The sequence below is a fragment of the Dromiciops gliroides genome, chromosome 3 (assembly GCF_019393635.1).
Source record: "Dromiciops gliroides isolate mDroGli1 chromosome 3, mDroGli1.pri, whole genome shotgun sequence".
Taxonomy (NCBI): domain Eukaryota; kingdom Metazoa; phylum Chordata; class Mammalia; order Microbiotheria; family Microbiotheriidae; genus Dromiciops; species Dromiciops gliroides.
Window position 1 is genome coordinate 987,267 of NC_057863.1, and position 16,489 is coordinate 1,003,755.

Genomic DNA, 16,489 nt, shown 5'->3' on the forward strand with positions numbered 1-16,489 from the left:
TGTCCCTCGGTCCCAGGGAACAGTGGGGGGCAGCTTGTGGAAGTGTGCCTGGAGTTTTCAAAGGTGTTACAGGTGTGCCCTTCCATCTTCCCGGACTCCTGTAACTTCCGTTACAGGTGTCCCGGGCCCCTTGAAGGGCCCCTCCTGAGTTTGACCCCTGTCCTGGGCTCTAGAGCAAGCAGAGCCGGATATCCCACCAACATCTGGGGGTCCAGTGTGGAGCCTGTCTGACCCCCCACCCTGCTCTGCCTTTCCTCATCTCCCCCACCCCCAAAGGCCGACTGGGAGAAGGCTCCGGGCAGAGGGCAGATTCCGGCGGGGCCCAAAGCCAGCTTTCCTCTTCCCGCCCCAGGCAGCCTTGGCTACTTTCAGTTTCATTTCCTAGTTGAATGTTACAGGAAACCGAAAAGGCGCGCTGAGTGTCAGAAGCACCATGGAAGAGGACCTCCAACTCTGCACAAACTGGTAAGAATCTGATCCTTTGGTTCCTCAGCTCCAGGCCCTGGCCCCTTGGGCAAGTTGGGAACTGCCCAGCCTCTAGCAGAGGCGAGAATTGGGGGCTGGGCCGGGAGAAGGCAGCCTCTTCCCTCCCGGCCCATGGGAGATCTTAGCACCCCATCATAGAGGGGACCCCTGGCCCCTGGGCCCAGTGAACCACATGGTTAAGAGCAAAAGGAGGAGAAAGAGCTGGGGATCAGGGGCTCCAAACCCAGCCAGGAGGCCACTGGAGCTGCAGCCAGCAGAGCCCCCTCTCTCCGCTGATCCAGCCAAGGTCAACCTGGACCTCAGACTGAAAGGGGGGCTGTGGCTGGAGGAGGCTGCAGCAGATGCAAGACTGGGACTTGACTGTGGGGAGTTTGTCTAGCTTTTAGCATCGTTTCAGTAATCCAGTGCCCGATAAATGCCTGCCCAGGGAAGTTAGAAAGAAGAGAGGAGGAAGAAGTGGGAAAGAGAAGAAGGGAGCACACCTCCCTCATAGAGGATGGAGTGCACAAAATGAGTTGCATTTGTAAGAAGCAAATCTGCTACGGAAAGCCCTCTGGCTATGTTTGAGCTGAGAAAGGCGTCTTCAGCCAGTTGAATTCAGAGGAACCCTCTCCTCCCTTAGTACCCTCTCCAACAAAACCCAGAGCACGAAAAATTTACTTTATCTGGCAAAAGATTGTGTTCTTAAAGGCTAATAGCCAGGGATCAAAATTCAGAATATCAGAGAAATGACTTGGGAACCATGCCACCTGTTTGCACCTGGCAATAAATCAGAAGGGTGAAACCGAGGAAATCAAATTCATCTTGGAGAAGATGAAATCCAGGCCTCTCCTTGCTGACCTCTTAGTCAAAAGAAGTTCAGAATCCTAGAAGAAAGGGAAGTCCCCAAGGGCTACAAGCTGAAGGTCAATATCCTGGAGTGCAGATGCTGTCTAGCTGCTGGGGACCACTCCCCAGCCACTCTTCTCTCCCTCTGTCTTTTTGCCTCTGCCCTATCCCCCTTTCTGCTCTCTCCCCTTCTCTTTCTGTTTCCCTCTCTCCGTGACTGTCTGTCTGTCTGCCTATCTTTTCCTGTCTCTGTCTCTCCCCTTTTGTTTCTCTCCCTCCTCCCTCTCCCCTCTCCCTCTCCCTCTCCCTCTCCTCTCCCCTCTCCCTCTCCCTCTCCCTCTCCCTCTCCCTCTCCCTCTCCCTCTCCCTCTCCCTCTCCCTCTCTCCCTCTCTCCCTCTCTCTCTCTCTCTTCTCTCTCTCTCTTCTCTCTCTCTCTCTCTCTCTCTCTCTCTCTCTCTTTCTCTCTTTCTCTCTCTCTCTCTTTCTCTTCTTTTCTGTCTCCTCTCTCTCATTCTTTCTCCTTCTATCTCCTCTCTCTCTCTTCCTCCACTGGCTCTCCAAGTGTTCTTCTATAAGAAGGAAGCCTGCTCCTTTGAGCCTAAGGGGAAAAGTAGGGAGATGGGGAAAAACAGACTCTGGGGTCCAGGAGAGAAAGTGAAGCATCCCCAGCAGAGGTCCTTGACTTTCAGAGGGGAATCAGAGAGAATGAGGAGTCAGTGGATTCTCAGTTGCACTCCCTACTCTCCTAGTTCCTAATGATTACTCTGCCTGACACTGGGCTATAGATTTGTTTATTGTACTGACTGGTGAGTGGTCATGGGGACCTCGGCTAGACACAAGGTTCAACACAAGAGCCTGGGAGAGGAGGCGAAGAAGCTGGGCATCCAGGGCAAGGATGGGCATGGCAGGCACAGTAAAGTGTGAGGGCCCAAAGAGGGGCATCATGGAAATGTTGGCCATAGGGCCAGAGTGACATCCAAAGGGGGGCTGAAACAACCCAAAATGACTGAGAGGCCACAGGTCTCAGGGGAGGGGAAGCAGTGTATGAAGGAGGGTGAGAAGCAGAGGGACACTCGGGAGGGTCTGGTGACTGGGGGATCTCCAGGGTGCATAGTCATAAGGGGGAGTCCAAAGGGTAGAGCTATCAATGGGGGCTAAAGGAGAGAGGCTCAGGAGCCCAGAGGTTGGGGAGGATGATGGCGTTGATGCCCCCCAGAATGGTGTTGGGGAGGGTTAGAGCCAGCCTCATCACTCCTAGGAGAGGAGCCAGCGGGCCTGCAAGGGAGAAGTAGCCACGTCCACAGTGGGTCTTGGCCCAGGGAGGCTCCAAAGGGCAGCCTTTTTTCCCTCCTGCTGTGGCGTTCTTCATGCACTCATTAAATCTGCTCATGGAGCAGGCTCCCAGCCCAGCCTGTCATTGGCTCATATTTCAGTACATGAAGCCAACCTGAATTTCTTCCATTTAGTGGGAAAAAAGTGCCCTCTGCCTACTTCTTCCTCCACGAGGTCCACTGTCTGAGGTTTCGGACCATCTGTCCAGAATGCAAGGAGGTCATTCTGAAGAAGGAGATGAAGGACCATCAAGAGAATGGGCACAAGCAGGTGGGGAGATGAACCCCAGGAACCCTGGGCTGGTTTCTGGAAGACCCAAAGCTAATATGAGCTCTATCCCAGGTCACTATGAATGAATGAGTGAATGAATGAATGAATGAACACACACATGGAGAGCTAAACATCTAGGATCCAAGGGCTGTGACAACAGGGGAGTCACAAATACTGTAAGACAGACAGTCCCAGAGCTCCCGTCAGGATGGGGATGACCTGTATGGGCGAGTAAAGCACCATGGAAGGCTGTCCTTGTTTGGGGTGCCAGGGCTGCTGAGTTGGGAACAATGAAGTGTCAGGTGACAGCCCTCTCTAGCATTAAAAAGGAATCCCAATCTGCTAAGTGAAGCTAGAGCAGGAGACAGACTGGAGCGATTGGATGCCCAGGGTTGCAGAGGTCATAGGAAGGTGGCCCTGAGGGACAGCTGCATGCCATGGGCAGCCTCACCTCACTTGGGGTGGTCTACATAGAGTATAGGAACCAAGTTTGCTTTCAGTCACCAATCAAGCCAGCGATGCCCCCCAGGGTAGGAGATCCATTGCTGAGTGAATTAATTCCCCCAGTGAGGCTTGTGATGCCTCAGTTTCCCCTTCTGCCAGATGGAGCCAACTGCTCCTTACTGTGTCTTCCCTTCCCTCTGTGGGCAGCCCTCACCCCTTCTCCAATCGACTCCCCCTCAGCTCTGCCCAAATGATTGGTCACCTGAGTCCCCCATAGGTTCCCCTACTCATTTACCTTAATCTCTCTCCTCCCACGCTTAGGTCCAGTGCAGTCTGTGTCTACAAAGCATGCAGAAGTACCTGCTAGAAGCTCATGAGGTTAGAACTCTGTCCTGGGGAGACCCAGGTGGGGAGGCGGGAGGAATCTCAGAGTCCCACCCATTCCTTCTGAACTAAGCCTGCTCAGTGACTGGGCTAGCAGCTGGGGCCCACAGGCATTGGATGAGAGTTGTCTGACTGCCTGCTGCACAGGGCACATTGTGATGGCTGATCACAGCCTCCAGGGTTGGCCAAAGTCCTTGCCTCCCAGTTCAGGCTGAGGACCCCGATGGAGAGGAGAGATGGTCTATCATTTCTTCCTTCCCCTCAGGCTGAGTGCTCTGAACGCCCCATCGCATGTGAATTCTGCAAACTGGCCATTCCGTTAAGCCACTTGGAAGAGCATGAGACTGGCTGTGGTGGCCAAAGAGTGTCCTCCCTCAACCATGGGCAACCTGTTCTGCCTGCACAGCTGACAGGCCAGAAGGATACCCGTGTGTCCAGGCTTAGAAATTCCAGAAAAGGTGAGCAGCCCCAGGGCAAGGCCCTCTGACAGCAGCAGTCCAACTTTCCTGCCTGGGGCTTATCTTGATCACTGAACCCTAGCTCTGGGTCTCAGTTTCCCAATCTGATAAATGGGGGTGGTCCCATAGAGACACTCCATGACTTCATCCAGCCCCCACATTCTGGAAGTCTGGGACCCTGTGTTCTCCATGCCCCTTTCCAGTGGGTGAGTGTTTGCATTCTGATGGTAACTTGCCGCCCACATGAAAGGTTCCAGCCTTGCTCCTTCTTCACCCCCACCCCATGCAAGGGCCAGCCCTGGCATCTGCTTTACCAGGCACCTCACTGACTGGTGGCCTCGACATTGCCCTGACCCTAAAGTAGCCCCACTGTGCACCCTAACTTCTAATACTGACTCTTGTCCTTTGTTCCATCGTGCCTGGATTCAAGGGAGAGTGGTGGGAGTCTGAGGGAGTCCCAGCCTGCTAGGACTGGCCCCAGGGGAGTGCTCATGAAAAAGGGCATGCCCCGTTCCTTAGGCCCAACTGTGGCTGCAGTAAGATGTCTGGGAGGCAGACTCAGCTCACTGCTGGCTTGGAGTTCTAGCAGTGCCAGGAAGGGGGGAGGCTCCAGATCTAGTGATCCTGCTGCAAGGAGCTGGGGTGGGGGTGGGGGGGCCCCCCGAGGGGCAGTACTGCTGTTAGAGTAGCAGCAAATCAAACTGGAAAAGAGACACACTTGTTATTGATGATTGTTCGTGTTTTTTCAAAGCTCCCAGAAAGCTGAGCTGCCCGAAGTGTAGTCAAGACATTTCAGAAGCAAAATCTTTCACAGCCATCAGGTGAGTGGTTGGGGCATTCAATGGTATTCAGTGGTTAGTCCCAGTGGTACGCTATCAGGGTGCTCTGGAATGCTGTGTGGTTCAATGGCTGGTACTAGTGTGAAGATAGGAAGTCCTGAATTCTAATATTATCTTGACACTATTTGTCTGACCCTTGGGCAAGTCATTTGACCCTCGTTTGCTTCTGTTTCCTATCTGTAAAATGGGGTTCATAACAGTATCTATGGAATTTGTTATTAGGAACAATGAGGTATTTACAATAAACTTAAGGCCTGATAAATGCTAGCTACCACGGACGACTGCTCAGAACTGCTTCAGTGTTGTGGCTGGCCCTTGTGCCAAGTCAGTGGGAGTGTTCAGGGTTGGTTTGATCCCTTCTCTCCCTTTCCTCCCTCCCTGCCTTCCTCTCTCCTCCCTTTTCTCCCTCCCTTCTCCCCTTCCTTCCATCCCTCCCTCCCTCCCTCCCTCCCTCTTCCCATTCCTTGCCAAGCTACTGGGGCAACTCAAGGCAGCTTATCGAAACCAGGCAGGCAGGCAGGCAGGCTAGCCGCCCATTCCGTGAAGGTTGTCTGGTTGGCTGTGGCCGTGAGCAGCTGCTTCTTAATGCCCTCATGCAGGATGAATGCCACCGCTTCACAGAGCTTCTGGGATCCTTTGATTCCTGCCTGCTAAAGAGGCCCGAACAGCCTTCTCCAGTCCTGTGGGAGCCAGGAACCAGCCCAAGCATCCAAGGAAGAGAGGGTTGTCCGTCCAAGAAGAAAGAAGGCCGTGCATTTAAAGTGCTACTGAGCTCCCAGGCTGCCAGATACCAGCCTGCTCAGGGCAAAGAGGAGGAAGAGTACAATGTTCTGGAAGGCTGCTCCCATTGCCACATCCTACTTCCCCTGCCTATACTGAAGCAGCATGAGGTAGGCCCTGAAGCTCTCAGGCAGGGCACCAGGGAGCAAGCCCCAGAGCACCTTCCCCCCCAGGAGAGCAGCTTCTCCCAGCAAAGCACTCCCCCCCAGGGAGGCACCCCCCTTAGCACCTCCCCCCCCCCCCGCAGGAGAGCAGCCTTCTCAGGACACAAGGGCCTTTTGGAGAAAGGTGCTTACAGGCAATGAAAGGGAAAGAACATGTCTTTTATGAACAGAGAAAGGAACAGAAAGAAGGGCTACCAAAGGACCTACAAGAGACTGGGGGCATCCAGGCAGGCTTCCCAAAGGAAGGAGGGGAGGGGGCAGAGCATGGTATTTGAATGCAGGCCAGGGACAGGGACAGAGAGCAGGAGCTCTGCTAGCAGCCTGGGAGGTCCTGGGGTGGGGGGGCTGGGCAGCTGGACTAAATGAATGAGGCGACTCCTAGATTTAGAGCCACAAGAGGACGCTGAGGCCGCCAAGACAAGGTTGTTGAACAGCTTGTCCAAAGATGGCACAGAGCATAGAGGCAGGACATTGGCGCCCCTTCCCTCCTTTGCCATTCCTTCTTCCACAGAGAAGAAGGCTCATGGGGCAGAAGAGGAATAGGTCAGATGAAAGAGAGAGCATTCATCTCATCAGCCACCCCAAAGCCCTTGGCCAAACCACCCTCCCCTCCCCAGCCCTGCTTTGTGCCCATTCCTAGAGTTGCACCTCTGGCTTTCTGGGTCTGCTAACCTGTCTTAAACATCCCTTCCCTTAGGAGAAGTGCCAACGCTGGGCTTCTCATATCAATGGAAGATTCTGAAGCAGAGGATTCCTAATGGATCTGGAAAATCCCTGGCCTGGAGGAGGTGCTCTGAAGATCCCCATTGCTTTCTGCCTGTCCATCTGCCTGCCCATCTGCCTGCCCATCTGCCTGTCTGTCTGCCTGCCCGTCTGCCTGCCCATCTGCCTGCCCATCTGCCTGCCTAGGCTTTGCTCTGCATTTTCCATTAGACTTTTGTTTTTAAGAGAAAAGCCCAGGCAGCAGCTGGTGGCATTGTGGATAGAGCACCAGCCCTGGATTCAGGAGGACCTGAGTTCAAATCTGGCCTCAGACACTCTACATTTACTAGCTATGTGACTGTGGGCAAGTCACTTAACCCTCATTGTCTCCCCCCCCCCAAAAAAAAAAAGAGAGAGAGAGAGAGAGAGAGAGAAACAGAAAAGCCCAGGGAAGGATTTGAATTGTCACTAAATTGTTCGGAACAAAGGACCTGGTCCTTAAGAATGGCTCTGGAGAAGGAGCAAGGAATCCTCATTCCTTCCCCTCCCCATTCTTGGAAGTTTAAGCTCCAAGAAACTTCTCATACTCGAGCCCTAGGAGTTTGCCTCCTGTAGAAAACACATTTATTCCCCCCAAATGAAATCCACTACTAACTTCTCAGTGAAGTTAAGCAAGGCTGGAACGTGTGGCTCCTGGACCGATTGCGGGTCAGCAACCAGCCTCCCGGACCCTGCATGGAGAAGCCACAGCCCAGAGGGATGGACAGGGGAGGGGGCTGCCCCTCTGCTCTGCTTCTCGGGTGCTTCCTGAGACCAGCGGCCTCAGGACATGTGGCAGTGCTGACTGGCTTGGGAGTTTTAAACTAGTCCAGAAAGTGTTTGTCCTTCCTTCATCCCCTAGACATCCCCAGCAATTAAGCAGTCAAACACAAGCGATTCGGGGAGAGGACGTGTGCCCAAGCTAGTTAACTGACTTAAGCAAGGTGGCTTTGTGCCTCAGTTTCCCCATAAGTAAAGCAAGTGTGACTTACTTGTCCTCGAATCCTCTTTCAAAGCCCTTGAACCAGACCATTGGCAGGTGGGAAGCCGACTTGCCCTTTACCTGCTGACAACCAGCCACCTTCCAGAAGTCCGGTGCTATCTCAAGGACCCAATATGCCCATGCAGACAATGATCAAGTCCTGCAGAGGTCTGTCCACTAGAGGTTTCCAGCTGGGCAGGTGTGCCTCCCCCAGCCGTGTCCACGAGCTCCTCGCGAAGCTGAGCATCAGAGAAGCGAGGCCCGACAGGGCCCCTGGGGATCACCCAAAGTGATGAAGCTCAGGGCCAAGGCTCTGCCCAGGATCACACAGCTTGACGGGTAGGGTTCGAGCCTTCCCGAGCCGGAAGAGAGGCAGGGAGCGGCCATCCCTTCGCTCGTCCACAGACCTGGGGACTTGGTCGTGAGGGGAGCAGTGCCTCCCCTCCTCGCGGGGCCTGGCAGCGTCATAAAGGCTCCCCCTTCACCCCAGCTAGCCGTGGGCGACTTCCCCGCCAGCCAGCTGCTGCCTGCGTGCCCTCGGGGCCCTGGGCGCACTTGACCAAGCACAGGCGGCGGCGCCGGCCCCCGACGGACTAGGGCCTCGCACTGGAGGGGGCGGGCGCGCTCCAGCCTGCGGACGGTGGCGGCAGCCGGACCCAGAGCGCAGCGGGTGGGTGGCGGCGGCCCCCAGGGAAGGGATGGGGGTAGACCACTGTCGTGACCGTGGAGATGGGACTGGGCGGTCCAGCGTCCCAGCCCCCGACCCGTTGAGCACTACAGCACGATCCCTGTTCCACTTTAGCTGCAAGACTCCTCCCCAGCCCATTCCCTAGACCTTAAAAAAAACAAAAACCGGGCTCTAACCCCGGCGGCTTCCATACCCAGTGCCCCACCAGGGTCCGAGCAACCCGCCTTTGCCTTCTAGGACCAAGCCTAGAACTCCACCTCCGCCCTAGCGTCTCCTTGCCTCGACAGGCTCGTCTTGTCTGCGCCACCCCACCCTGCCTTCCCCAACCTTGACGTTGGACGAGGATCTGTCAATTCTCAGACTAGAAGAAAAGAAATTAGGGAGGACCTTTTTCTTAGAGGGTTTAAAGCAAGCTGCGAGAGACCTCTCCTCCCCTGCGCCTCCACCTCTTCCCCTTCCTCCTCCACTTCCTTTTCTCTTTTAAATCCTTTCCCTTTCTTCTTCCTCCCCTTCTCAGCCACTGGCTACCTCCCTCTTTAATTTAGAAAGGAAACCTGGAGAGATTGGTTAGGTCCAGCCAACATCTCCTCGGATGCTGTGCCTCATCTGTAACCTTAGAAAACAAGATCTAAATTTCCCCCCAATTTGCCCTCCCCCGACGCAGGATTGTAGACAGATTTATTGATGACTCCTCTGTCCCAGGACTTTGGGCTCCCTCCCTCCTTGTCTGTTTGTCCTGTCTGTCTCTGTCTCTCTGTCTCTGTCTCTCTCTGTCTCCCTCTCTCACACACGATGTGGAGGAGAGTGGGTTGGGTCCTTGCCCTCAGAGAGGGTTCAGTCACAGAATCACAGACTGAGAGGTGGAAGGAATATGAATGACCATCTAGCTTAACAAGTCTCCCCAATGTTGAAGAAGGGAAGCATCCTCTGTTCCAGGACGATCGGGGGTGGGGGTGGGGGTGGGGGGAGGGGTTAGTGCAATGTTGGCCCTGTTCGCTCAGAGCGCCCCACGGACTGGGGGGAGGCAGGAGGACAAGGTTCTTTAGAGAAAGTAGAACTTGGGGCTTGACCAAAGGCTGGGTACGACTTGTACTGGGGGGGGGAGAGGAAAGGGGGTCCAGGGGAGTGGGAGGGGGTTTGTAACTGGGAGCAGAAGCAGGTGGCCAAGGAGGCCCAGGGGATGAGGCAAAGGGCAGGAAGAAGATCGCAAGGCTGGAGCTCAGTTCCGTGTGCCCAGTGACATTGGCCTTCCAGCTGTTCCTCGAAGGAGACCCCGCATCTCCAGACTACACGCATTTTCTCTGGCTGAGCTCCCTCCCTGGGATGCTCTCCCTCCTATCTTCCCTGGCTTCCTTCAAGTCCCAGATAAAATCCCATCTTCTGCAGGAAGGAAGCCTTTCCTTACGCCCCTCAGTGCTTGCACCTTCTTTCTCTTATTGCCTCTTTTTCTTGTCTATAGTTTGTTCCTATTTGTTAGCTAGTTATCTTCCATGAGCTCCTTGAAGCCAGAGACTGTCTTTTGCTTCTTTTTGTATCTCCAGCATTTACTACAGTACTGGGCACATAGTAGGTGCTTAATAAATGCTTATTGACTGTATAGATGACCAAAAAGAGCATCTATGTTTGTGGGGAGGCAGGTAGACAGATACACAGAAAAAGAGGTAGACAAATAGACTGACAGGAAGGTAAATGGATGGATGGATGGATGGATGGATGGATGGATGGAAACCAGAAAGACAGACAAACTAACAGATTGAGTGGCAGGGAGATAGATAAAAAGGAGGCTGGCAGCTTGACAGGCACAGAAGGGTGGGCAGAAAAAAATGGGCAGGCAGGGTCTTCTGAGGATAAAAAGAAAATGGAGGTACTCAAGGAAATGCTCTCAGAAATTATTTTAAAAGGCAAGCAGACAGATGGACAGACAAGTAGACCGACTGGCAGATACACGGACAGGCAGACACAAAGACACTCAGACAAATAGTAAAACAGGTAAAAAGACAGAGCCAGGTAAAGCAGATGAGTGGAGAGTCAAGTAGACAGACTAGCAGACAGATAGACATCCAAAGGGGGGATGCAAACAGGCGGGCAGACTGCAGATGATAGATAATAAATGGACAGACAGATGCATTGATAAATAGTAGACAAGTAAAGCAGACACCGACAGACAGAAAGATAGCCGGAAAGATAAGCAGGTGGATCGGAAGATAAACAGATAAGCAGATTCACAGATGGACAGTAAAGCAGCTAGGCAAACAAGACCAGGGAGGCAGACGAACGGACAGGCAGACAACGCGCAGCTAGGCGGACAGATGGATAAGCAGGAGGGCGGGCAGACAGACAGACGGAAGATCCTCTCCCCCTTGCTCCCCCCACCCAGGAACCAAGTGACTCCTTGTCCCCTCTTGGCGATCTGCCTTCACCACCGCCTCCCTGGAACACCCCGCCGGATTTCCCTATGGATGAAGAGAGCGAGCCGGCCCAGTGCCGCGAGCAGAGCTGCTGGGCCAGCCTGCCCGACGTGTGCTTGCGCCGGGTGTTCTGGTGGCTAGGAGACAGGGACAGGTCTCGGGCCGCGCTCGTCTGCAGAAAGTGGAACCAAACGATGTACTCGGCCGACCTGTGGCGGTGCCGAAGCATCACTTTCAGCGGGAGACCTTCCCGGTCCCACGCGTCGGAGTTTGAGTCGGCGCTTTGGTACGTGAAGAAGTTCGGCCGCTACTTGGAACACCTGGAGATCAAGTTCCTGAACCCGTACAACGCCGTCCTGACCAAGAAGTTCCAGGTGACCATGCGGGGCCTGCTGTCGTGTCTGGGCAAGAGTAACAACCGCCTCAAGTCCCTCTCCATCCAGCACCTTGAACTCGACCGGCTGGTGTGGAGAAGCAGCATCCGCACGTCCTTCCTCAAAAGCTTGAGCTTCTTTCTAAAGAAGGTGAGCAAGCACCTGGACTACCTGAACCTGAAGGGGGCGCGGCTGGCCGTGGAGCAGGGCTGCCACGTGCTCAGCTCCCTGAGCCACCTGCGCAGCGAGAGCTTCGCCTCGGAGCTCAACCTGGAGGACTATTTCAGCCACCACCTGGCTGTCTACAGCAGCCCCCAGTTCAACCAGACCATGTCGATGTTCCGTAGCCTGGTGGTCCTGACTCTCAACTACAACTGCATCTCCGACGAGCTGCTGGAGACCCTGGGCGAGAACAACGCCAGCTCCCTCTGGACCATCAACATCAAATGCCACATTCACGACCCTCACGGCCAGGTTATCTGGGGCATGTCGTGGGCCAAGCTGGCCAAACACGCTGCAAATCTCAAGGTCAACTTCTTCTTTGAACGAGTCATGAAGCACGAGCGTCTGACCCGCATCCTCTTGCAGGAGATTCCTGTCCGAAGCGTCAGCCTGAGAAGCTGCTACTTCAGCGATCCCGATTGGTCTATGCGGCCGACCCTCACTGACCTGCTGCCCACTTACCGACACACGCTGCAGGTAGGTGAAGAGGCTCTAGTCCAGGGGAAGAGGAGGAAAGGAAAAGAAGAGAGGAGAAAGATATGGGAAGATAGCTAGCAGGGATGGATGGATCAAGTGAAGGTTTGTTGTTTTTAATGGGGGGGGGGGTGGATACATTGGCATATTTTTAAGGAACAGGGAAGGAGTCAGTAGACAGGGAGAGATTAAAGATATGTGTGTGTGTGTGTGTGTGCGCGCAGGCGTGCGTGTGAAATCTGCTAGAAGACAAGATAGAATGGGATTAAGGATGCATGTAGAGAGGGGTTAGTCTTAGCTAGAAGAGTCACTTCATGAGAAATAGGCGTGGTGGAAGACATCTGAGTTTATGTGAGATGAGGAGAGAAAAGGAAGCTTTCAGAGACTGGCCTCATTTTTTTCTGTGATATATGAAGTAAAGTTCTCAGCTGAGAGGGTGGAGGAAGAAGATGCTATGGGAGACTTGAGAAGAGGATTGCAAGGGATGGTGTGTTGAGTGGGATGGGGAAGCAATTAGGGAGGAACAGGATACTTAGCTTGCTACAAGGAAGGCCCAGTTGGGATTAGATAACAAATGTGTAAACAACAGAATCGACAAAGTTCCACAATTTTCCCTAGCTCTATTAGGCAGTTTATGAATAGGGAAGGAGAAGATGGATGATGGAAATAATTCAGGGGTGCAGTTTAGTCATGACAGAAGATAGGACAAGAAAGCCAGAGATTCAAGAATAGAGGATAGTGTAGAATTGAGTTAGCTGGGGGCAGCTAGTTGGCTCAGTGGATAAAGCACCAGCCCTGGATTCAGGAGGACCTAAGTTCAAATCCAGATTCAGACACTTGACACTTACTAGCTGTGTGACCCTGGGCAAGTCACTTAACCCTCATTGCCCAGCAAAGAAAGAAAGAAAAAAGAGAATTGAGTTAGCTCACCAAGGGGTCAAGATAGAGTGGGCAGAAGAATATAGAAAGTGCATAAAGGATGATGGTTTGGGGGAGAATGTAGGGAATGCAGATCATGATGAGAACCAAAAAAGGGGATGGAGACAAAGGTTATAAGGCATAGGGAAAGACAGGATGCTAAAAGAGTGTGGTTAGATACAGGAATTTCAGAGTTCAAAAAGAGCAAGGAGATGCAAGACTTGCAGGTGATGGCCCAGTCATTGGTCTGGCCATCTCTAAGTGCAGCTAAGGCTAAACGGAGGTCCAGGAGATCGTTAGAAATAAGTAGATTGAGAACTTGAAGGAGCATAAATATGGATAGTCCAGTCTCCTAGCAGAGAGCAAGAACTGAAAAGGAGAGAAAGGCTGAGTCAGGTCCTCAGCTCCACAGCGTGAAGGTCCATAGGATCCTGAGGGTCCTGAGGGTCCTGAGGGTCCTGAGGTAATGGCAGCCAGGATCTGGAAAAGAGCAGTTTAGCCATCTTGTTTAAGATATCCCAGTTGCATTGGTTCTTTGAGCACCAATTCTGACCTTCATGGTCAAGTTTCTCCAGGCTTAGCTCCTTCCTCTCCACACCAGGTACCTTGTTTAGTTCTGCCCAAGGGTCTTTGATGCCTGTGGCATGGGCCTGCCCAGCAGTGTCCCTTTTTTGTCTCTAGCTCTTTGCTGTTCCTGGCCATGCTGCCTGTGGACAGATGGGGATGGTTTCCTTGTCAGTTGCCCCCAGGGTCTCTGCCCAGGAGTGAGGTGGCTAAGGTGCTAGGAGTGTTCCTGGGTCACTTCTCCTTCACAGTCTCAAATAGTCCCGAGGGGGGCAGCAGAAGACTCCCAGCTTCTCCTCTTCCTCCACATGAGCCTTGGTTTCTTTTCTTTCTGATCCTTTCTCAGAAATTAACTTTTGAATTCAACAACAACCATGAATCCTTGGATGAGAGCTTCTACACCTCATCTTGTCCTGTGAGAAGTTGTTTTACTTCAAAATTTGGGCCTTCCTGGACGTCAAATTTGTAGAGCGTATCCTGCAGAGTCAGGAAGAGGGCAAGTGCATGCTTCGCACACTCAAGGTAGCCAGACCCCTGGAGACCCTGGCAACCTGCCCAGGACTCCATATCCCACAATACCTGGGCATGCAGGCCTGATGTTCCCTTGGTCAGCTCAGCAGTCATCTGAATGGCAGAGGTCTGCCCCTCCCCCATGAACCAGTGACTGCTGAGATGACGGATGGAAGGATGGATGGATGAATGGATGGATGGATGGATGGATGGATGGATGGATGGATGGATGGATGGATGGATGGATAGATGGAGATGAGTAGAGCGAAGAAAAGAAGCTGGGTCTGAGTCCCAATGTTGCCTCTCATTAGATGGCTGATAGCACCAGGTCCTGTCCCATTACACACTTCCTTAGTTCCTTCCTCAGCACAGTGAGAGGGTGGGACTCTGAACCTTGAGTCCGGTGCTGAGACTTCCACTTATTCTGCCCCTTGGCCTTTGCGGGGGTGGGTTGTTATTCTTACTAATTGGACTTTTATCTCACTGATTACTTGTGTAAGGACTCCACAGTCACTATGTATGTGGGATGGGGTGGGATTTTCTCTGTTGGTACAGGTGAGAATTTATACAAACAGGTATGAGACAAATGAAGAGGACCGAATGTTGCGGGACATTTACCGAAAGTACAGAGACCTGATCGATACAGAGTTTAACTATTTTGTCATCGCCTACCCCATGATGTGAGGCGCACACCCAGGAGGAGAGCAGCCTCACTGCCCTTGGGACTCCTGAGCCTCATCCTCCACAGAGCTGCCCCTGGAGCCTTCCTCAGGGCCCTGGATCTCCCTGCAGCCAGAGCAGAATCCTGAGTGTGTGGGGCCTGGTGCTCTCCCAGCCTCCCAAGTCCTTTTAAATGCTGTCTTTACAACTGCCCTGGGCTGCTGATTACTCTGCTTACCATGTTGTCTGGGTTTTCCCCCTAACCCCTTAACCCAGGCTCACTCAGGTGATCCTGGACCTGATTGTTCTTGGCTTGGCCTCAGATTGGTTCCAATGCTTTAGCAGAGTTTCCTTAGGTCTAAAGGCAGCCCCTCTCCTCTCTCCCAAGAGCTCCTACTAGATGGAGGCCATCTGGTAATGGGGACCAAGGGGTGCAAAGAACAGGCAGGAAAGTCTGACCTTGAGGCCAAGAAGACCTTCCTAGCAATTCCAGCAATCATCTAAAGTGGAATAGGCTGCCTGGTGTGGGCTGGGCCAGGTGGAGGGGCTTCTGGGCCAGGTCTGCATTGGGCTGAATGTCCTCTTAGGACTCTGCCAGCTCAGCAGGCCTCTGCTCTGAGGCCCCAGCTCCTGAAGAAGAGACAAACTCCTGGGCTCCTTTTGAATGTCCTATGTTCATCAGGTGGGTCAACACTGCCCATTGGAAAGACCTGCTTCCTCCTCCTCTACTTTCCATCCCCCTGACTTGAGTGCTGAAGGCTTGAACTGTCCTAGGAGCTTGGTTCTGGGTTGGGTTTAGGTGGGATTTTCTGGGATGGTACAGCTCCTGTGGATTGATGGATAGACCATTCCTTCTAGGGTTGGGGTGGCTTTGGATCCAGGCTTCAGTTGTTGTCTTGGGATGGTATCAGCAGAAGCCAAGTAGTTATTTCTTCATTTCTGGGCTAACAATCAGATTCACAGAATCTCTGAGTTGGGAGGGGCTTCAGGAGCCTTGAGTCCAACTTGAATCTACCTCACACCACAATTATCCCCTACAAATGGTCATTCAGCTTTTGCTTAGAGACCTCCAGTGGTGGGAACAGAAGAGTGTGTGTGTGAAAAAGACACAGGGACACAGAGAAGAGAAAGAAAGGGGGGGGAGGTAGGAAGAGGGAGAGGGAGGAGAGGAGAGACACAGAGATGGGGGGAGAGAAGGAGGGAGGGAGAGAGGAGAAAGGGAGGGAGGAGAGGAGAGACAGAGAGAGAGAGAGAGAGGGCACATGCAAAGGCATCATGGTGTTACAAGTAAATTTAATAAAGGTAAACATACTCTGAGCAAAATCAGTTTCTTAATAGTGATACATATAACTGTTAATAAAACAGGTCAGCCAGTGGTACCACTGCTAGGTCTGTATCCCAAAGAGATCATAGAAGAGGGAAAAGGACCCACATGTACAAATATATTTATAGCTGCTCTCTTGTGGTGGCAAAGAATTGGAAATCAAGGCAATGTCCATCAATTGGGGAATGGCTAAACAAGTTGTAGTATATGAATGTAATGGACTACTATTGTGCTGTAAGAAATGATGAGCAGGAGGAGTTCAGAGAAACTTGGAAGGACTTACATGAACTGATGCTGACTGAGTGGAGCAGAACCAGAACATTATATACATTAACAGCAACATTGTCTGATGAACAATGGTGATAAACTTGGCTCTTCTCAGCAATGCAGTGATCCAAAACAATTTCAAAGAACTCATGATAAAAAATGTTTTCAACATCCAAAAAAAAGAATTGTGGATTATGAATGCAGATTGAACCATACTGTTTCTACTTTTGGGCTGGTTTTCCCCCTTCTTTTTTGAGGTTTCTCCCTTGTGCTCTGATTCTTCTTTCATAAGATGACTAATGCAGAAATATGTTTAATGTGATTGCACATATATGACCTATATCAGATTGCTTTCTGTTTTGGAGAGGAGG

General features: G+C 52.5%; 2 protein-coding genes across 2 annotated transcripts; both read left to right on the forward strand.

Moving 5' to 3' along the window:
- Nucleotides 1-391: 391 nt before the first annotated feature.
- Nucleotides 392-9,327, forward strand: XAF1 (XIAP associated factor 1). The gene is given in 8 exon segments (XM_043991459.1): nucleotides 392-465; nucleotides 2,782-2,917; nucleotides 3,683-3,739; nucleotides 4,011-4,203; nucleotides 4,955-5,007; nucleotides 5,010-5,024; nucleotides 5,642-5,932; nucleotides 6,684-9,327. Coding segments are annotated over 8 exon segments (822 nt in total). The 5' UTR covers nucleotides 392-433; the 3' UTR covers nucleotides 6,729-9,327.
- A 1,525-nt stretch (nucleotides 9,328-10,852) lies between these two features.
- On the forward strand, nucleotides 10,853-14,838 carry FBXO39 (F-box protein 39). The gene is given in 4 exon segments (XM_043998378.1): nucleotides 10,853-11,878; nucleotides 13,704-13,755; nucleotides 13,758-13,879; nucleotides 14,423-14,838. Coding segments are annotated over 4 exon segments (1,329 nt in total). The 3' UTR covers nucleotides 14,552-14,838.
- Nucleotides 14,839-16,489: the final 1,651 nt, after the last annotated feature.